The sequence below is a fragment of the Cucurbita maxima genome, unplaced genomic scaffold (assembly GCF_002738345.1).
Source record: "Cucurbita maxima cultivar Rimu unplaced genomic scaffold, Cmax_1.0 Cma_Scf00005, whole genome shotgun sequence".
Taxonomy (NCBI): Eukaryota; Viridiplantae; Streptophyta; class Magnoliopsida; order Cucurbitales; family Cucurbitaceae; genus Cucurbita; species Cucurbita maxima.
This window is the reverse complement of record NW_019272021.1, coordinates 4,752,670-4,773,788: the sequence shown is the minus strand read 5'-3', so window position 1 is coordinate 4,773,788 and position 21,119 is coordinate 4,752,670. Positions and strand designations below refer to the sequence as shown.

At 36.6% G+C, this 21,119-nt stretch overlaps 6 protein-coding genes across 7 annotated transcripts; 3 read left to right on the top strand and 3 right to left on the bottom strand.

Moving 5' to 3' along the window:
- Nucleotides 1-428: 428 nt before the first annotated feature.
- Nucleotides 429-1,596, bottom strand: LOC111479186 (heat stress transcription factor A-6b-like). Its single transcript, XM_023123737.1, has 2 exons — nt 1,086-1,596; nt 429-1,014 (listed from the first exon to the last, which is right to left on the bottom strand). Exons 1-2 carry the CDS (start codon nt 1,395-1,397, stop codon nt 448-450), a joined length of 879 nt encoding a protein of 292 aa, XP_022979505.1. The 5' UTR covers nt 1,398-1,596; the 3' UTR covers nt 429-447.
- Nucleotides 1,597-2,570: 974 nt separating this feature from the next.
- On the bottom strand, nt 2,571-4,116 carry LOC111480080 (1,2-dihydroxy-3-keto-5-methylthiopentene dioxygenase 2-like). Its single transcript, XM_023125029.1, has 7 exons — nt 4,012-4,116; nt 3,614-3,725; nt 3,444-3,538; nt 3,225-3,339; nt 3,017-3,141; nt 2,875-2,945; nt 2,571-2,767 (listed from the first exon to the last, which is right to left on the bottom strand). Exons 1-7 carry the CDS (start codon nt 4,027-4,029, stop codon nt 2,701-2,703), a joined length of 603 nt encoding a protein of 200 aa, XP_022980797.1. The 5' UTR covers nt 4,030-4,116; the 3' UTR covers nt 2,571-2,700.
- A 1,206-nt stretch (nt 4,117-5,322) lies between these two features.
- Nucleotides 5,323-7,142, top strand: LOC111479259 (probable polygalacturonase At3g15720). The gene is made up of 8 exons (XM_023123810.1): nt 5,323-5,454; nt 5,548-5,685; nt 5,770-5,943; nt 6,034-6,241; nt 6,329-6,410; nt 6,504-6,612; nt 6,699-6,815; nt 6,909-7,142. The coding sequence occupies exons 1-8, from the start codon at nt 5,323-5,325 to the stop codon at nt 7,140-7,142; spliced, it is 1,194 nt and encodes a 397-aa protein (XP_022979578.1).
- A 365-nt stretch (nt 7,143-7,507) lies between these two features.
- Nucleotides 7,508-10,606, bottom strand: LOC111479021 (VAN3-binding protein-like). 2 transcript variants are annotated; one of them, XM_023123463.1, is made up of 7 exons: nt 10,124-10,606; nt 9,919-10,047; nt 9,066-9,489; nt 8,441-8,695; nt 8,248-8,297; nt 8,108-8,165; nt 7,508-7,910 (listed from the first exon to the last, which is right to left on the bottom strand). In XM_023123463.1, the coding sequence occupies exons 1-7, from the start codon at nt 10,376-10,378 to the stop codon at nt 7,702-7,704; spliced, it is 1,380 nt and encodes a 459-aa protein (XP_022979231.1). In that variant the 5' UTR covers nt 10,379-10,606; the 3' UTR covers nt 7,508-7,701. The 2 variants fall into 2 exon arrangements, with proteins under 2 accessions (XP_022979231.1, XP_022979230.1); XM_023123462.1 differs by having other exon boundaries at nt 9,919-10,050; nt 10,124-10,604.
- A 2,057-nt stretch (nt 10,607-12,663) lies between these two features.
- On the top strand, nt 12,664-14,421 carry LOC111479022 (protein IQ-DOMAIN 14-like). The gene is made up of 4 exons (XM_023123464.1): nt 12,664-13,241; nt 13,318-13,557; nt 13,648-14,274; nt 14,363-14,421. Exons 1-4 carry the CDS (start codon nt 12,831-12,833, stop codon nt 14,381-14,383), a joined length of 1,299 nt encoding a protein of 432 aa, XP_022979232.1. The 5' UTR covers nt 12,664-12,830; the 3' UTR covers nt 14,384-14,421.
- A 1,466-nt stretch (nt 14,422-15,887) lies between these two features.
- On the top strand, nt 15,888-20,634 carry LOC111479020 (sulfate transporter 3.1-like). Its single transcript, XM_023123461.1, has 12 exons — nt 15,888-16,217; nt 16,282-16,489; nt 17,409-17,580; nt 17,686-17,751; nt 17,920-18,033; nt 18,136-18,252; nt 18,397-18,523; nt 18,629-18,915; nt 19,008-19,198; nt 19,875-19,960; nt 20,032-20,108; nt 20,240-20,634. The coding sequence occupies exons 1-12, from the start codon at nt 15,902-15,904 to the stop codon at nt 20,417-20,419; spliced, it is 1,941 nt and encodes a 646-aa protein (XP_022979229.1). The 5' UTR covers nt 15,888-15,901; the 3' UTR covers nt 20,420-20,634.
- Nucleotides 20,635-21,119: the final 485 nt, after the last annotated feature.

Here is a 21,119-nt window from a genome sequence, read left to right as displayed (position 1 = left end):
TGTAAGTGGTGGGAAATCAACGGATGAGATCTGGACAAAATGGAGGGAAGGGATATTGACGGTTTGATGGATGGTGATTAGACGAGAAAGGAAACTCGTTAATAACATGAGAAGTTGGGCCGTCGGTAGGCCCATATTAATGTGGGACGTTTGGAGGCCCATGGAGTTCGGCCCTTTGGAATATTTATATATATCTATTTAATTATAAAAATTAAAAAAATATATATTATTATTTTAAAATTTAGCTCTAAATCCCACTTCATCCTATCATCTTCATGTTTGTTTGAGGATGAAATTCTCATATCATTGATACTAATAATATTCTTTCTATTGATACGAGGCCTTTTGAAAAGTTAAAAGCAATAGAACTTAAAAGTGGACAATATTATATCATTAGTGTTAGTATTCATCACATTAGAGATAGGTCCTAAATTGAGTGGAGTTTGTTTAACCACCTTCATTAGCCTCGTTCAACAAATTCTCCCAAAACCTCTCATCCAAATCATCATCTTTCTCTAAACTCTCATCTTTTTGGTTCATTTGATCATCAATGGCTATCTGTCGTTCACGGACGGGCAGCTGTCCTTGGTCGATGTGTCTTCGCTTCCCGTTGATGGCGTCCTCTAATTCTCTGTGCTTGTGTTTTTGATGGATTAAGTGTTGGATGAAATCTGGGTTTTGAATTGCTTTTGCCAAGAAGTTCATCATTAGTTGTTGTTTTGTCTCTGTTTTTTCCAGCCAACGTTCCATTGTTCGGAGGTACGTTTTCGTGGTTTGCTGCTGTTGTCTTAGCTTCACTACCTCCACCATTAATACCTGTTTATCACGCTGCAGCCGGTTGGCCTCGCCGTCGAGCCCAAATCGTCCGACCTCGACACATGGGTCTGGAGCTTGGTGAGAAACGTTCGGTTGCAGAGCTTTTCTCCTTCGAATCAGCTTCAGAAGACGTCTCTGCCCTCGCAAGAAGCTTTCGTGAGCGAATTCCCACTTGTCTGGATCCACCTTTCTAAATCCCTACTAGAAAAAAACATAGAACTAATTTGATTTCGTTGAATTAAAACAATACCCATTTGAAATTGACTTACGTAGGTATTCAGTTGTCTAACGAAGCTTGAGAAATTGCAGTGTTTGAAGTATTTGGGAAGAAGGGTTAAGGAAAAGGATTGAAGATCCCAAACGACGAAGCTATTGTTGCCTCTGCTCCAAGACACAATATGATCGGTGGCTGCGTCTTCGATTATTTCATATGTCTTTGTCAGAAATGGCGGCGGACCCGGTTTGTGAAGCCCCTCCATCGGCTGAGGAGGAGCTGCCGTCGCCGTGGGTGGCAGAACTCCGCCGGAAAAGGGAGAACTCGACGCCGGAAACTCCTCCTTCACCTGGCGGGCAAAATTCATGATCTGGGTCGTTTTGAAATTCACTCGAGAAGGAAAAAGTGAAGAACAAAATTGGGTGGAAATGTAAACTGAATTCACTCGAGAAGGTGTTGAAAGGAGAAACGAATCAGCGCTAATTATAGAAACAGGGGAGGCCTCTCCCCTTTGAGCATGGCGTGAATTTAATTAAGGAAGGTGTGACAGATATTTTTCTCTCTCTTAAAAAAGATTTCTTACTCATTTGGGAAAGTCATAATTTTTTTTCTTTTTGGAATTTTCAATTCTGGAGAAAGGGAGACGTGGACCAATGAATCTTCATGTGGGGTATTTTTTAATATAAAAAAACATTATTATAAGAAAAATATCTGGTAGTTTGATTTGCCGACTAAACCTGTTTGATAAATACAAAAAGTTTTAAAAAAAAATCTTTAGGCCAATAGATTAAAGTCTAATTTTCATTTAATTTTTTTTTTTTTTTGTTTTTAGAACATTTCATTTTCACCTTAACTTTTATTTAGAATTTTAGTTTCAAAAATCTTTAAATTTTATGTTATATTTCTATTTGTTATTTCATCTCTACCGGTAATCTTAAATTAACTAATATCAATTTTCACTAGCGTTACTATACATTAGTTAAAATTAATTAAAAAAATCAAATGAAAATTAAACTAACAACCATTTTTTATTTAAGAATAATGAGAATCAAAAGACATTTTTTCTAAAGAAAATTAAAATAAATAATTAAGCTTTTTTTTTTTTTTAATGCAAATTTGTTCTTATAATATAATAAAATGTCATTTAAAATTTAAAAGGTAATTAAAAATTAAAATAAATAAGTTCTGTGTACGGACGTGTAGGACTGTCAAGGTAAGAGAGACACGTGGTGGCGCCTGAAGCGGCATTGTTTCTCAGCCAATGACGCGTAACTAAATACACCACTTAATACTTCTGTTTTTTCCGTTCTTTATTCTTCTACCAGCTAAGGACTCGTGTGGAACCTGCTCACACCATAGCCCCACTATTAATCTTTAATTCTTTATTGTAATAGTGCACATTAGCATATGGAGTCCTTTCTAGCCAAGCATGAATAGCGGCCATGGGAGGAGTTGTCTCACGTTTACTAATTAAAAGGAAGATCACGACACTTGAGAAAACTAAAAGAAAAGCTATAAGAGTCTATTCTCAAAGCGAACAAAGCTATAAGAGTCTATTCTCAAAGCGAACAATACTATACCATTGGACGTTCATTTTTTCTAATAGCCACAGACATCTCCAAGAAAACGAATATGCATACCAAACCATACAGATAATAACTTTTCAGAGTTCATGCTGCAGCATCAACGGCTTGCTTACCAGCTTCCTTCTCCACAAAACTTTTCAGATACTCCTTCCTGCAGGCACCAACAGAGGTTAGAGTGATGTGTGTAACAGAGACAAATTCATGGCAGGGGGCACAAGAGAAAAGCTCATGACCGAACCAACCAAGCAATGGCAATACCTTGCGGGAAGATGATCGTTGGGACGGTTGTGAGGAGTCCACACAGGATCACCAACAAAGAGTCGCATAGCCTATAAAAATTTGCTTCATCAGAAACATTGTAATTGGGTTAAAAACTTAGAAGCTTGTTCTATTGGTATACCTTGATGTAATTGCCAGAATCAAGAGTAAATCGATGATAAATTCCAGCAGGTAACACGATCATCGCTCCCTTCTTTACCCAAACGCGAATCCATTTGTCATTCAGATCCCTAACATCAAAATAACCTTCATCCACCCACGTTAAAGAACATGAAGATTATAAGCCACGTATATGAATGATTGAAGACCAGAAATATAACTAATCCTACCACTCCCAGATACACAATAACGGATCTCCTCATCGGTGTGAAGGTGTTCCTCATAAAAGCTTTTAATCTTCTCTTCATAATTAGGAAGCTTTTCTGGACAGACCTCACAAAAGTCCTGACAAAATCAATTTCAAGCCAATTTTCTCAAGCATAAGAACGTGTTCTTGTCCATCATAAGAAAGTTAAAAGGCTATCCCCACACAAGTAGAAAAAATGAACCATGTAGGAGTAATTACGATCACGACGTATCTTCATCAATTCCTCATCTGTTTCATATATGTCTGCGTCTAGTCTCCAGCTCAGAACTCCAAGTTCTAAAATGTAAACATATTTCACACGATATAAGTCTACCTAAAATCACATAGCTCTGTACAACCAGCAAGGCTTACCGTCCAGTTGTTGCAGGGACAGAAACTGCTTGGGCTCAAGGTGATGGGGAAGCCTCTGGTCTTCGTCAGTATAATCCATATACCATGCCTGAATCACTTCCTCTCTTGGATCCTGTAAATGCAAGTTTCAGTCTAGGGCAGCACCGTCTTGATATTAGGAGTTAGCAAAAGAACAAACCGCGCAAGATTTTCAAGACAGAAAACGAAACCTCAAGAAGAAATCATCCAAAAAATTTCCATAAATGCAAAGCCGATTGCCTATTGACCCTAAATCTACACCATCCCCAAGTGAGGCAGAAATGAAACCAAAACTCTCTACGGAAAAGAAGAACAGAAGAATTTCTGGCGATCAAAGACACGGAAAGAAACGATGCAAAGAATTAGAAAGAGACATTTACCTTTTCAGGAACAGCCATCGTCAACTGCGACCTTCGGCCTCTGCTTCAGAATAAAAATCCCGATCATCGCGTGAACCGAAAACATAGCACCTATATATACCGATTCATTGCACCCGAAAAAGACGATAATACCCAGGACTCGTTGGGGTCATATTTCTTGTCTAGATTCATTGGTATTTTCTTCCCACCTTTTTATTTTCTATTGGGCGATAATTAAAGGGAAAAAAAAAAAGAAAAAAAAATCGTGTATACAGTTCTTGTGCTTGAATATCATATATTTATGGACTTTTCCATAAATGAGAGTTTTTTACATTAATAAAATAAATGTGTAAAGAAAGAATATAAGAAAAGGGTATAGTTGGAAATAGAATACCAGAATATCGCAGGTCCATTTGGGGGAAGCTTGGACCGGACCGGAGAGCAGGCCGGTGGGTCCAGTTACGGGTGGCGATTTTGGGTTTTCGAATTTAAAAATTAAATTAAAACTTTAATCTAAAATTAATTTAAAGTAATTTTGGGTTTCCGCTCATTACAACGCCAAAAAAGACGTAGACAAAGTCAGATATAATAATAAAAAAATAATAATTAAATCAAATATTTTATTGCGTTATAGTATTGGGGTTTTATTTTTTGTCTTTTTATAATACCTCCCTTTATAGTATTTCGTAGGTAAGTAAAACGGTTGCATAAAAAATATAATATAGTTGGTTAGTAAATAAAATAAATTTTAAGAAAATTCAAAGATTTAAACCAAATAACAGTATCCACTAAATAATTAAAATTGTTATTACTCTTAATTAGATTACTAATTGTACTTAAAAGAATAATTAAGTTACCAAAAATGTTGCATCTCATACAAAAATAAGTTTAGAATTCTTCAAATTTGGACCAATTGTCTCACTTTCTTAGTCACTTACCATACATATGCATATAAAAACTATTAATTTCTCCAAATAAATATCCCCATAATTAATCACCTGAAATAAATTTGATTTATATTTATTAAAAAAATTACCTAAAATAAATATAATTTATATATATTAAAATTTTCTTTTCTTTTCTTTATAGAATTTTATCAAGTGACCCATATATGAGATTTGCTTTTATCAAGCCCATAATTTAATCAAATCCCAATTATTCTTCCTTCCATATTTTCCTTAATTTTTAATTCTTCTATCTATTTTAAAATTAAAATTTACATTTTTCATTTCTCGCGTCTATATAAACTCGCCATATCCATTCATTCTAAACCATCCAATTCTCTCGTATTTTCATCTTTTAACTCTCCAAATTCTTCATTTTAGCTCAGAAATGAAGCTTCTTGTTTCCTTTGTTTTCCTCTTTTCCACTGCTGTGTTAAGCTCATTGACCGAATCAACTTCATCATATTTCAATGTTCTTGATTATGGAGCAAATGGAAATGGCAAAAAAGATGATTCAGAAGTAAGTAGTTTAATTTGAATGTCGATTTTTTAAAGAGGAATTCTCTTTTTATGCTTGTAATAACTTGTTTTATTTGTCTTTCTCTATGTCAAGGCTTTTTTGAAAGCATGGAATGACGCATGTGCATCAACAGAAGACAACCCAACGTTACGTGTACCATTTGGAAAAACTTTCCTGTTGAACCCTCTCAAATTCCAGGGTCCTTGCAAGTCCGAACGAATCAATTTTGATGTAGCTTATCTAAACCCGTTTCTCAAAAAATTGAAATTGAAAAATTTATGGTATATTTATACACTATTTTGTGATTTTATATAGCTGGGTGGAATTGTAATGGCTCCAAGCAAGGATGAATGGTCCAATGATGGTGTTGATAAATGGATCCAATTTTACGACATAGATTCTCTCACCGTTAAAGGAGATGGACGATTTGATGGGCAAGGTTCTTCTTGGTGGGACAAAGATTGTCACAAACACTGCAAACGGCCAACGGTAATTTTTTTTTTTTTTTTTTTTCCTTTTAACCTTTTTACTTTTTTTAATTATTACCCATAGTTAAATTTATAATATATGATTTTGCAGGCATTATTTTTTCACAATTGCAACGGTCTTCATCTAAATAAAACGAAGCACGTTAATAGTGGCAGAAACCATATGTCTATAAATAATTGCAATGATGTAATTATTTCAGATATTCATATTACTGCTCCTGATGAGAGTCCTAATACAGATGGAATTGATATTTCTGGATCAAAAAATGTTCGTATTCAAGATTCTTTTATAGGCACAGGTAACAAATTAATGTTATGATTCTTCGTGATTATTAAGTATATAATTTTATATTTTTATTTATTGACTTCAATGTTAAATATTGTAGGTGATGATTGTGTTGCAATTAATGATGGATCTTCAAATATCGATATAATAGGTCTCACTTGTGGCCCTGGTCACGGCATAAGGTAAAAATTACATTTTTTTTTTTCCATGTTTGATATTCATTGAAATTTTCATTTTTTTTTTTTAAATATTTTGTGGTGTTTATTTGACTGAAGCATTGGGAGCTTAGGAAAAGACGGTGATTATAATGTTGTTGAAAATGTCTATGTAAGTGATTGCATCTTACAAGACACTCAAAATGGAGTTAGAATCAAGACTTGGGAGGTGATAATACGTTTTTTAATTTATTTATATATAATATTTAATATACCTTATAAAATTAGTAAACATTTTTTTAATCCTAATTACAGGGTGGATATGGATATGCAAAAAATATCACATTCGAGAAAATAACACTCGAAAATGTAAAAAATCCAATCATTATTGATCAACATTACACCGCTTATGCATATAGAAGGAAAAATAAGGTACACTACAAATCAATTTCAACTCGTTCTTATTTTATTTATTTATTTTGACATAGATTTTTATATTTGCTTTTTATGTTGGTTTGTTTGTAGGGAAGGGAAATAAAAGTGAGTGATGTGACATATCGTGACGTTCATGGAACATCAGCAAATGAAAAGGCAATTACATTGGACTGTTCTCGAGCTCGTTGCACAAATATTATTATGGAAGAAGTGAACATTACGACATCATCTTCTAATGAAGAAGCCAAATCTTTTTGTCAAAATGCTGATGGAAAATCCACATCTACCGTTCCACCAGTGCCTTGCTTATCAAAATCTCATTAAAATTTTGTCCTAATTACGCCTTGTTTATCAAAATCTCATTAAATTTTATAGATGCATTTTGATATATTATGGGTTGTAATATTGGAGAAACGGATTTAATGTTCCCTCTCCTAATTAAAGTTTATTGAGCTAAATAAGACTCAAAATATTTTCTTGCAATTTTGTTAGGTAACCTGTCCATGCAAAATGAGCCTAACATCGAGTGACTTTGTTTTGGGCTTTTCAAAATGTTAATTCTAATTGAGATAATATTTACTTACGGTGTATTTTTCCCCACAATTTTAATTTTTTGGATAACAAATAATTTTTAAAAGAAATTAATAGTAAGGATAATTTTTAAAATTTATTACATTTCAAAAAGTAAGTTTGAATACTTTTAAGGAGGTATTATATTAAAAATGTGAATCCTTCATCCACGCCTCACTAAAGGGGAAGCCTAAGTGAAACTCACTAAACCAACAAATTTGGTTCTTTTTGACTAAAACCCTAAACCCATTCAAAAAAAACCCACCACTTTTGTCACCGACCAAACAGGCGGCGTTGGCGGCGGCGGCATCTCTCAAAACCTACAAATCCTCTCAGCCGCCATTAGAAGCAGCTTGGCAACTCCCTGTGTCCACATATCATACTCTCTTTGGTTTCTGCACTCGAATTCCACCACCCCTCGCAGCAATGTCTTCACCCCAAAGTACCGCCGGTCCTCGCCGCCCTCCAGTAGGTGCCGCCCTGCCCATGCCGGAATGTCTTTTACTACACCCACCACCAAATCTGTACGAACATATTTCGTAAACAAAAACCAAAAAAGCATAAAGTTAATCGGAGTTTTATTTTATTTTATATAATTAAATTAAATATTATGTAAAATGATTCGTTCCCATTTTTTTCTAACTTTTCTGCGTCTGCTCTTTACCTTTCATCAATCCCCAAGAAAGACAATTTAATTAAATAATTAAATAAAAACTCACTCTTTTTCTTTTTGGTTATGGTTCCAGCCACGTGCCTGCTCTTCATCTTCAACACAACCTGTTCAATCATGGGAACCCATTCACTTTAACAATTTATATATATATATTTAATGAATATAATGAGAGAAAAAAAAGAAAACCTGATTGGTTCTACTCAGATAAACAGAGACGAGTTTCCAATGAAGATCGCCTGCAAATGAAAAAGCTAATTAAAAGGAAGAAAAAGAATGGAGAAATGGGATTGTGAGTATGATATTCTTCACTAAATTCATGATGATCTTCTTAAGTAACAAATGAGAGACTCACTCTCAACACTTTTCAACAAAAAGTTACCGTTACGAGTTCGTTTAAGAAGTTCGCAGCCATTGGCAAGCAATCCTCGGTAGCATACGGGTTGAATTATGTCAAGCTTTGAGTCACAGGGTTGCAGCTGATCAACACTCAACTTTTGATTTACAATGATGTTATTAATTAAGCTACCATGGCTGGAGCCCTCGCCACTGGACGATGCTCCTCCCAACCCTTTCTCCGCTGCATTCCACACGTCCTTCGTCGCCCGTGACTTCAGCGTTGCTGCTCCTCTTAGTGCTACAATATCCATTCCACAGTGTCATAATATCGAAGTATTATTAATATATATATTAAAAATCACAACTTTATATTATCAAATTTTGGGTATAATTTTTTTTGGCTCCCACAAAAAAATATAGGTTACTTATAAATTCGATCTTTCCCTAAATTAATTCAATATACTTTTCTCAACATAATATATATATTTTAAATTTAAATTTCCTCCCAACATTTATTCTTGAATTAAAAAGAAGTGAAGAATTCTTTTGAAGAAAACAAATTCAAAGAAGAAATTAGATTCAATTCTAAAAAGTTATAAAGGAATTTAAGATAAAAAAATTTGTAGGACGCAACCCTATAGCCAGAAATAAGAAAACGACAATATAACCTGTGGCAGCGGCGGCGGTGAGCGTCATAATGTCGCCGGCGGACTTGACATTGACGGCGGAGCTAATAACAGAAGCGAGGTGATCATGTTCGGCTCCCATAACTTCAGCAGCCTCCACGCATTGAGCGGCGACCAATGTAGCGGCGGAGGCCAAAGCTATATCGGTCTTATGAATATCTTCGCCGTCGTTTACTCCGTTGGAAGACGCAGAGGCGGAAGCAATGGCGGCGATGGCAGCGGCCACCCCTGCAACAGAAATAGCAGCATGAAGCTGGGCATTCTGAACTCTGTTTTCCTCTTTCCTCCTCTCCTTGCGCTCCTTCAGCCAACGCCCGACCGTCTTTCCTCCACCAACAGCGGCGGTGCCCGACCCATTCACGGTGGCCCGAAAATGGGTATTGAAAGAATAGTTGGATCGGTAAAGCTGCATGGAATGTTGGCGATTCATGATTTAGAGAAATTTAGGGGAAATGGGTTTTTTTTTTTTTCTTTTTCTTTTTCTTTTTTCCTCTGTTCTTTTGGTTAGCAATTGATCAAGAATTGACATCGCCATGGTAGAAACGAATGAAATTGATCTGAATAATGGTCGCCGGAAACTCCCTGATTCTCGGATACCCACCATTGATTTTGATGAACCTTAAATCCTAAAGACCAGGTCTCTTCAAAGTTTCCACGGTCAACTTTAATTTCCCGGAAATCCACAGTTTTAAATCATATTTAGTTAATTGAAAAACTGTTATAAAAATAATATTATTGGTTTTAATAGTTGTAATAATGTAATGTAATGAAGAAATTATATCTAAAAGTGGACTTATTTAAGTTACGACTGAGGCAGAGTGACAGGAAGAGGAACCTTGGAGTCGAGGTCGGCGATTTCAGAGGGAGAAAAAGGTGGGCTGTCGGTTAATGAACAGCCGCTGTGGGCGGCGTTGAGTGGGCCGCTGCTATGCGACAGCCGACCGGAAGTCCGAGGAGACACATCCTGCTGCACCACAAACACCCGGAGATTTTCAGAAAACGACACAAATTTCTCAATTTAGAAGAAATTAGGGGAGTACCGAATGAGACAAAATCCGGTCCATGACCATTTGGGAAGTTTCAGAAGAAGTAAACGAAAATGGGTTCATAAACACCAAGAACCCCTCCGCATCGCTGCTGGAATCTTCCAACACAATATCACCCCAATTCCCGCCGCCGTGAGTGCCTGCCGGAATCCGGGAATTGACCAAGTGGGTCGACGGCGAAACCCTCCAAGATCTCGAAAGGAACTCCAAGGAGGAATCCAGAGGGGCGAGGGAGGACGGCCGGGACATGGCGGAGATTGAGACGAAGAAGAAGAAGACAAAAAGGGAGAGAAAATAAAAGACAGGAAATTAAACGGATTGAGTGTTGGTTAAGGTTTTTGGGGAAATTTAAGGAGAAATGTTATGTTTTTGCTTGGGTGTCTTTAGTCTGTCTGTTTCTTTTGCTTTAATCTTAAGCTTCCGGAGCTTAAACCAACAAAACAATGTAACATATTCTGCACTTCCTTTTTCTTTCTCAATTTATGGAAATGGTCCCTAACTTTTCCCCTATTATCAATTTTACCCATTTATATAATAATCCTAATCTTACGAAGGACTAAATTCAAAATTTCAAAATAATTAAATGAAAAGTTACCAAAAGACTATTTTATATAATTTGCTTTCTTTAGTATTTAAAATTATAAATTATATTTTCTTTTAATTCTTTCCTTCAAACCAAACAACCCTTTTTGCCGCAAATCTAGATACTAGGGATGTTTCTTTTATTTGGGCCTTCTGGCGGAATTCTTACGGCCCAAACTGCAGCCTTCTCCATTATGGGCCTAGGCCCAATATATTTACATAATCGAGGCCCAAACTCAAAAAATAGCCGAAAATAAAAATTCAGAACTTTTTATTATTCTTTTAGGTTTTATTCATTGTATTATTTTAGTAGAAATCATTTTAAATAGTAATATTTTTATTTTTTAATTCCTAAAAATGACTATTTTAATCCATGTGTAAAACAAGAGTGAATTTAGAAGATGATCATGTGTTTATAAGTAAAAGAATAGATCTCTCCTAGTATGAGACTTTTTGAAAATCTCAAAGCAAAATCATGAGAATTTATGCTCGAAGTGGACAATATTATACTATTGGGAGAGTCGTCATTCCTAATAATTTTTTTTTTAAGATAAATATAAAAAAAAAAACTATTTTCTAAAAAATAACTGTAAAAGTAATGGCTAAAATGATATATAATAATTTATAATTTAAAAGAAATAAGTAAAGTTTAGGTGGTCGGAAACCCGTGAAAGTAAGTAAAAAATGGATGGTTGAGGTGGCGGTGGGCGGCGAGTGGGAAAAAAACACGGGAACGTGAACGACATCCGACAGGATAAAGCGTCAACAGCAATCGAATTCAATGCTGACGCGACAGTCTCCACAAAACTCCCACTCCCAATTTCCACCTATATCCTATAACAAATTAAAAAATTTAAATGTCCCCTTTTTTTAATAATAATAATTATTATTATTTTATAATATATATATATATATAAACATCAACTTCAATATTCCAAACATGTTTGAAAATTATATGTCTCAAAATGGTAAGACAACTACATATATCATGTTTCAAAATTAATCAAATTTAAATTATTAAATCCTAAATAGAAATTAATTATTCCATTTCTCTTACCAATTCAATTACTGATTGATTAGTATTCATATCTCCTAATAAAATGAATAAATAAACAAATAAAACTATTCCCTAATTAATGGCTTTAATTTAATATTGCACATGGAAAGATTTATTTGCTTAATTTTTAAATGAGCTCCATGTGGACAGCACCTAAGCATACTTAGGCAACATGTTAATCAAATCTACACCAATTATTTTTTCCTAAGTTTTACTTTTCAGATTTCTAATAAAAATTAATATTATGAATAATTACCCGAGCTTAATTTTCCATCCCTTAATAACAAAAATGTAACGCGAATTAAAAGCTTATGGTATACATTAAAAATATGGTTTGATTATTAATGAGTATTCATAAAGGAGATGAAACAAGGCAAAGTGCTTCCCAAAAGCAAAACAGGAAGTTGAAACGAAGGGAAGCACTTATTATTACAAACAGGCCATGTGAGTGCCAACTAATTACTGTTTAATCATTTAATAAATAATATTATCTATTTTTTCCTATTTTGTTTACAATTTTATTTAATTAATTTACGTAAAAATATATAATACTTTTAAACTCTTATTTTCTTGCTTTCTTATTTTTCAATTTTATATTTTAAATTTACGTGAAAAATCTTAATTTATCTTATATTTGTATGAGTTGTGTTCATATAATTGAATTTAGTATAAAATTAATTAATTACAAAAATACTAAATATATTTGTTTTTATCTTATTCTTTGAAAGCCACTAAATTATTGAAGATAATGTTAATGTAACGAGGCATGTGGAAATCTGACATTAACACAAATATAGTATAAATTAATGGATGATTAATTAGTTAATTAATTAATATTTATTATTTAATTAAAGTAGCAATATGATAAGGTAAATACAAAAAGAAGAAGGCCATCGATATATTCCAGAATCTGGGAGCTTACCACTCTGTTTCTCAACACATGTAAATTTGTGAGTACTGACAAACAACACGACATGTAACTGAAGGCCGCCATTTTCATCTCAAAAGCTGATAACAAAGCGAGAGATCTCCATTTCTAGTTGATTCACAGAACGAGAAGATATGGGCAAGGCCGGAAAATGGCTCAAGAATTTCCTCTCCGGCAAGAAGTTCGACAAGGAACATTCCCAAATCGCCAATCACATTTCTGTTGTTTCCTCTGGAAATTCAACGATTCCGGTTTCGTCTCCCAAAGAGAAGAAGCGATGGAGTTTCCGGCGACCCTCACCGGCAAAGGACGTGAACACGCTGGGATCGAATGTCGCCGTCAACCCATCTGTGAATGCCACGTTTGATATGGAGAAGGAACAGGAAAAACACGCAATGGCGATGGCTGCTGCGACGGAGGCGGCAGTCGCTGCTGCACAAGCCGCTGCCGTGGTGATTCGTTTGACTGTAGCGTCGAATGGGAAAGACAGTAGAATTGAAGAAGCTGCTGCGATTAAAATCCAATCCGTTTTCAGATCTTATCTGGTAAATGCACAAAACTCGAATTGAGGACCGACCAAATCTAAATCTGAGGAAATTATGTTTGTGGTTGAAAATGCAGGCGAGAAAGGCGCTGTGTGCTTTGAAAGGGTTGGTGAAATTACAGGCGATGGTGAGAGGCCATTTGGTGAGGCGAAGAGCCACTGAAACTCTGCGGTGTATGCAAGCTTTAGTGACGGCGCAGGCCAGAGCACGAACACAGAGGATCAAAATGGCGGAAGATTCACAGCCCACCGCCCATTCATGGCACTCATCCCATCGAAAATCTTTCCAAGAAAGCCGTCAAAGACATACCCATCAAGTAATTTTCAAATCCCATCAAAATTTGATCTTGTTTTCTTCATTTATGTAACGATTTGGTACAACTCTGTTTTTTCCCCCTTTTTTGCAGGAGATCGACAGAGAAATGGAAGAGAACATAAAGATCGTGGAGATGGATTTAGGTGGAAGCCTAAAGAATCGCAATAGCTACAGCCATAACACCTATTCGAATCAAGAAAATTACCGTCTCTCGCCGGCGCCGTCAGCGATGACCGACATGAGCCCGAGAACATTCAGCGGCCATTTCGAAGATTACGCCTACGGAACAGCTCAAAGTAGTCCCCAATGCTTCTCCGCCATGGCGAAATCCGACCCAAATCGCATCCCATTCGAATTTCCCAGATCGGAATATGCAGAATCTTTGTCTTACGATTACCCTTTGTTCCCAAATTACATGGCGAACACCGAATCATCGAAGGCGAAAGTGCGGTCGCAGAGCGCACCGAAGGCTAGGCCAGAGTCGCTTGAGAGACAGCCGAGCCGAAGGCGGGCGTCAGTGGAGGGGAGGAACATTCCAAGGGCAGTGAGAATGCAGCGGTCGTCGTCACATTTGGGGTCCGCCGCGAAGAACTACGGGTATCCTCCATGGGCGGTGAAGCTGGACCGGTCGACAGTGTCGCTGAAGGACAGCGAATGTGGGTCGACGTGCTCGGTGCTGACAAATCTGAACTATTGTCGATCGGTGGCATCGCAGGAAGTGAGTATTGAAGCAAATTTAAATTGGTACGTTTTTTTCTTAACCCCATTTTGAAGGAATTTTGCTTGTTTCTTCTTGTTTGTTGCAGGTTTATGGGAACAGGCACTAACAGAGAAGATGATGAAATAATAACAATAATAATAAATTTAAATAAAAATAAATAAAAAAACAAAACTTTCCAATTTCTGACCTTTCTTTGATTCTTTTGTTTTCCCTTTGACGTGTGTGTGGGTGTTTTGTTTTAGTTTTCAATGGAATGTAATTATAATTTGTAATGTTTTTGAAAGTTTGAGAATATTTTGTGTCGGTTAAGGATATTAAGTAATAAATTATAGTTTATTGTATATATCCTATTTGATATTTTATTAGGACGTAAATATCTAAATATTTGTATCTTACTATAGTATCTCTCTATTTATTGTTATGATTTAAGTGGAGCGGATTCACAAACATTCTTGTGTCTATTTAATTTTTTTTCTTCTTGGGATCGGAACAAGATTCTAGCTGGAAATTTATATGGATCAGATTATACACGGGTCGAATGACGGATCAAGTCAGGCTCCCGTAAGACTTAAATGAACTGGGCTTCAAATTTGATTTAGTGTTTATTAGAGGATTCACCGGAAAACACACAACTAAACCCAATATTATATTTCTTAACGAGTTTTGAGAGATTAATTTATTAATTAAGATTCTAGTATAAATTAGCCGATTTTAGTAGATAAGTGTACAGATGTCGGTGGGGTACGGACGAGGAAGTCATCTCCATCCCCATCACGACTACCTATTTCATTTCTCGTCCCTACAAAAATTTTCGTTCGGAGATTACTCGTGATAATTTTTTTTTTATTTTTTTTTTTAAATTTACATACTAATTTTAATCTTGAATAAGTCTGTAAGGTAACAATCTTACCAATGTGGTAACAAATTTTGATGCGACATTGACAACTAATTTTATTTTTAAATAAACATTCATGTTAATAATATTCTTAATATAGTAATAAAATAATATTGATGCAATTTATAAATAATTGGTTATTCATTTTCTATACGCCATGCCAAATCACCCTTTGTTAATCTTATCAACAATGATGATTTAAGCAATCATTATTTATTATGAATTAAAACAAAAAAAAAATATACCAAAATGTGAGAAATTAATTAAATTTTTCATTTTTAAAAATATTTTTCCATTTTCACATTTTAGAGAACAATTAATTGAAAAAAAAAAAACAGATTGGATTTATTTTGTACATAAAAATTATAAATATATGCCTCTGACAAAAAAAAAAAAAAAAAAAAAAAACAAACAAACAAAGAAACAAAGTTTGTTAGAACTATTTAAGAGGTTAATTTGTTTAAAAAAAACAAAAACAAAAATTATTTCATAATTAATTTTTTACATTTATGTTATTTTTATCAAAATTATCCATTTCTGACTCAGATCTGGTGCCTCATCGATTTCCAATGGTCAAACAGCAGTTGACTTGCCACGTGTCCACAAAAAATGGGTCCACGAATCCACTCTGGAGAAGATCCCCCAGGCCCTACTGTTTAATCAGCACATTATATATCCGACGCACAAACCCAAATCTCCCAGTGAAACTCATCCATTAAAGTTGGAATTATGGGTAATGAAGAGATTGAAAGCCCTCGCCGTGTGGCCATTCCTCCGACCAAGCCGTTCTTGGTGTCCTTAGGCGCCAACCTCAAAGAAACCTTCTTCCCCGATGACCCTTTCAAACAGTTCAAAAACCAGCCTTTCGGAGCCCAGATTCTTCTCTGGCTTAAATACTTCATTCCCTTCCTCGAATGGGCTCCTCGCTACACCTTCAATTTCTTCAAAGCCGACCTCGTTGCCGGCATCACCATCGCCAGTTTGGCCGTCCCTCAGGGCATCAGCTATGCCAATCTTGCCACCATCCCCCCCATCATTGGCCTTTGTAAGTTCGTGCACGACGCCTTTTAGTTTAAGGCCATCTTAGTTATTAACCGTTTTTAATGCAGATTCCAGCTTCGTGCCGCCATTGATATACGCCATGCTTGGAAGCTCCAAAGATTTGGCGGTGGGGACTGTGGCGGTCGTGTCACTTCTCATGTCCGCCCTATTGGGGAAGGAAGTCAGCCCGGTGGAGCATCCGAAGGAATACGTGCAATTGGTTTTCACTGCCACATTCTTCGCCGGAGCTTTTCAGGCCTCTCTCGGTTTTGTCAGGTAAATCATTTCGATTCTGATACTCACTTAGGAATCACGACTTTTCATGATGATATTATATTGTCTACTTTAATCATAAGCTCGTGTGGCGTTGCTTTTGGTTTTCCAAAAGACTTCCTATGAAATGTATTCCTTACTTGCTTATAAACCCATTATCATTTTTTTGACGTGGACTCCCTCCTAACAATGATCAACAATCTTCTCCTTGAACAAAGTAAACATATAGCCTACCCTGAAGTCTATCGTGCCCTCAAACGGTTTCTCCTCAATCAATGCTTGACTCCTTCTCTAGAGCCCTCAAACAAAGTACATTATTTGTCTCAACAATCATCAATAATTCTCCTCTCGAACAAAGTACAACATAAAGCCTCTCTTGAGGCCTACAGTGCCCTCGAACGACCTCTCTTTAATTGAGGCTCGACTCGTTCTCTGAAGCCCTCGAACAAAATACATAATTTTTCTCAACAATCATCAATAATTCTCCTCTCAAATAAAGTACAACATAGAGCCTCTCTTGAGGCCTATAATGCCCTCGAATGACTTCTCTTTAATCAAGGTTCAACTTCTTTTATGGAGCCCTCGACCAATTACACTATTTGTTCGACACTTTAGAGTCACTTTTAACTACACTTTTAACTCACAATCTTTGTTCGACATTTGAGGATTCTATTGACATGGCTACATTTAAGGCATAACTCTAATATCAATTTTTTATTCAACCTTTGAGGATTTAATTGACATAGCTAAGTTTCTTTGAATGGTTTTGTTTCGAACTTCCCACGATGCCTTGTACAAATGAAATATAATTCATACTTATAAATTCATTATCATTTCCAAAGTTAGTCAAAATCGGACTTCGTTCCAACGAACCTCAACCATTGACTTGTATATTTAACGATTTGATGTTGGAAAAGTGCAGACTAGGGGTTATTGTGGACTTTCTGTCGCATGCAGCGATTGTGGGGTTCATGGGTGGTGCGGCGACGGTGGTTTGTCTTCAGCAGCTAAAAGGCATAATGGGATTGGTTCATTTCACGCATGAGACTGATGTCGTATCCGTCACGCGCTCTCTTTTCTCCCAAATTCATCAGGTTTACTTTCTTCCTCACCGCCGCCGCCGCCGCCGCCATTTTTGTGTCACTTCAAAGCTTTCTCTCTCTTCTGCTAGTTTTCATTTTTGTGTCTCCCTTTGACAGTGGAGATGGCAAAGTGTAGTGTTGGGTTGCAGTTTTCTCTCCTTTCTCCTCCTCACCAGATACTTGGTAAGCTTCTCAATTTTATTTTTTAAATTATGTTTACTAAGATTAAATTCTAAACCCAATTTTCAAAATTGAAAATGAAAAATAATAAATTATGTTGTTATCTCTTGTTCAATTATTCATTATTAGTAGCTTTGATACCATGATAGCACAAATTTTAACGAATTGCAGATCAAGAAGAAACCAATCTTCTTTTGGATAAATGCATTGGCGCCTTTGCTTTCCATCATCTTGGGAAGTCTTCTCGTCTACTTCACCCACGCTGAACGCCATGGAGTTCAAGTGGTAACTCACTGAATCCCCATTGCCGTCTCTGTTTCTTTTGCTTTTAAGATCAAACACATGTCTGAATCTTTATTGGGTCTCTCTGCTTTTGTTTCAATTTAGATTGGGATTTTGAAGAAAGGGTTGAATCCCTTATCTGTATCTGATTTAGTATTTGGGCCCCCTCATCTTCCCATTGCCATCAAAACAGGGATCATCATCGGAATCATAGGGCTCGCTGTAAGTTTCTTCTGTTATATGGGTGTGCTTAGAAATATGACTACCAGGTGTTTGATGAAATGTCCCAAAGAAAAAAAATAATGAACTGTGTAATCTACAATTGAACCATCATCTTCATTTCGTTGAATTCATTGTATAATGTAGGAAGGAGTTGCCGTGGGGAGAAGTTTTGCTACACTTAAGAACTACCACATTGATGGAAACAAGGAAATGATTGCATTTGGGATGATGAATATTGTTGGTTCTTGCACTTCTTGCTACCTTACCGCAGGTAAGCTGCGAAGTCAATGGAGGAGCTTAAGTTTTGGTCCATAAATTATTAGATATCCGCGAGGCCCATATGATGATATAATCATTTGATTTTTGAAAATTGCAGGGCCATTTTCGAGGACTGCAGTGAATTTCAATGCAGGATGTAAAACTGCAGTCTCCAATATTGTCATGGCAATGTCTTTGATGATCACTCTGTTGTTTTTGACGCCATTTTTTCGTTACACACCCCTTGCGGTGCTTTCCTCCATAATCATCACGGCTGTGATTGGCCTAATCAACTATGAAGAGGTTGTCCACCTTTGGAAAATCGACAAATTCGACTTTGTCGTCTGCGTCGGTGCATACATCGGTGTCGTATTTGGCAGTATTGAAACAGGCTTGATCATTGCAGTGAGAAAATTGATAGAATAAATTCATGTTTATATTATAAGTCAAATCCACGTTTATGTTTCTCATTTGTATCAATTGGCATTGTTATTCAGATTACAATCTCTTTGTTAAGGGTGCTTCTCGTCACCGCAAGGCCAAGAACTTCAGTATTAGGCAACATTCCCAACTCCACAATTTACAGAAGCATTGATCAATACCCAACAGCCAACCGTGTGCCTGGAGCTCTCATCCTTCAATTGGAGGCCCCAATCTATTTTGCCAACTCAAACTACGTGAGAGAGAGGTAACATTCCTGCACCTAGTATTTAACCGCTCAAGTCTACCGCTAAATATTGTCCTCCTTGGATTTTTCCTTTCGGACTTTCCCTCAAAGTTTTTAAAACGTGTCCACACCCTTATAAATAATGTTTTATTCTCATTCTCAATCGATGTGAGATCTCACAATCCATCCTTCTTCGAGGCCATCTCACAATCCACCTCCCTTCGGGCTCAGCGAAAGAATGTTTTGTTCTCCTCCCCAACCGATGTGAGATCTCACAATCCATCCTTCTTCGAGGCCATCTCACTATCTACCTCCCTTCGGGGCTCAACGTCCTCGCTGGTTCTTGCTAGCACTCGTTCTCTTCTTCAATCGATGTGGAACCCTCCAAATTCGCCCCCTTATGGGCCCAGCGTCCTTGTTGGCACACCGTCTCGTGTTCACCTCCTTTGGTGTTCAGCCTCCTCTCTGACACATTGCCCGGAACTTAGATTTGATATCATTTGTAACAGTCCATGCCCACCGCTAGCAGATATTGTCCTCTTTGGACTTTTCCATCCGGGATTCCCCTATTGATGTTTCAACACCCTTATAAAAAATGTTTTGTTCTCCTCCCCTATCGACGTAGGATCTTACACAGTATACCATAATATTGCCATCTGCAGATGCTATCCTCATTTGTATTTCTCTTCTGTCCCAGGCTTTCAAGGTGGATCACAGACGAAGAAAAAAGGATAAAATCATCGGGCCTAACCAGCTTGCAGTACATAATTCTAGACGTTTCCGGCAAGTACTTAAACGAACAAACGACCTGATCTCTCTTTTATCTTATATGCTGATTTGAAATTTATACACAGGCGTAAGCAGCATTGACTCAAGTGGGATCAGCATGCTTGAAGAGGTTAACAAGAGTACTGAAAAAAGGGGTCTCATAGTACGTATTCCCAACTCATTATTCATCTTAAACTCCCTAGAAATAGAATGCTGTTTGATCTCCAGTACCAAAAACCCAAAATGGCACGCTATGATAGTATTCTTTTCAGTGATGTCATGTGATTGTTGTAGCTTTTGCTTGCAAATCCAAGAAGCGAAGTGATCAAAAAATTAAACGTGTCGAAGTTCATCGAGGCGATCGGACATGAACGGTTCTATCTCACGGTGGGAGAGGCTGTAACAGCCTGCAATCTCAAGCTCCACACCTGCAAGCCAAATCCTGTTGGTGCTGAATTAGACTCAACTGTGTAGCCTGCAAAATTACTCCAAGCAGAAGGAGATCAATTTGGGTGATGGGGTCCGCCCACCAAGTCCCATGGTCAAATTGCTTTTGGTAAGGCTTTTGAAGTGTTACCCCATCCTTCTAGAAAAGAAACCGATCATAAACCATATACTATGTGAATTATTGTACAATATACTCTTCAAGATTTATAAATAATTCAAATCGTGAGACTTTTTTTTGTTGTTGTTTTGAATGTTTCTTTCTCCATAAGCAAAATGTCTGCCTTTTTGACTTTTTGTTAAATATGAACATAACTCTGTCTAGCATGTTTGAGGCTGCAAGTGGTAAGGTAACCCAAAATTCCACATCACAAGCAAACAACAGCCTTTGACAAAGACCATGCAACTCTGTTCCTCTCTCCTGTCTCTGTTCTAATCTATTTATGCCTTTTTCATTGGTTTATCTGTAGGTTGAGCTAACACTTCGTTTCAGCTCAACTTTTAACTCTCATTTTGTTTGTTTGGTGAGACCATTTCACTTTCCCTCTTCAATGTCCTTCAAACTACTCTTGTTAGTATTAGTATTCTTTTCATCAAGCTTGAGATGTTTGAGTGTTGAGATGGTAGTCGGTGTCTGATCCACTGAGTGATGTTCAGGCTGGCGGAATTTTTATTATTAGCTGAAGGGATCACATTTGTCACATTTTTTTTTTTTTTTTTTTTTTTTTTT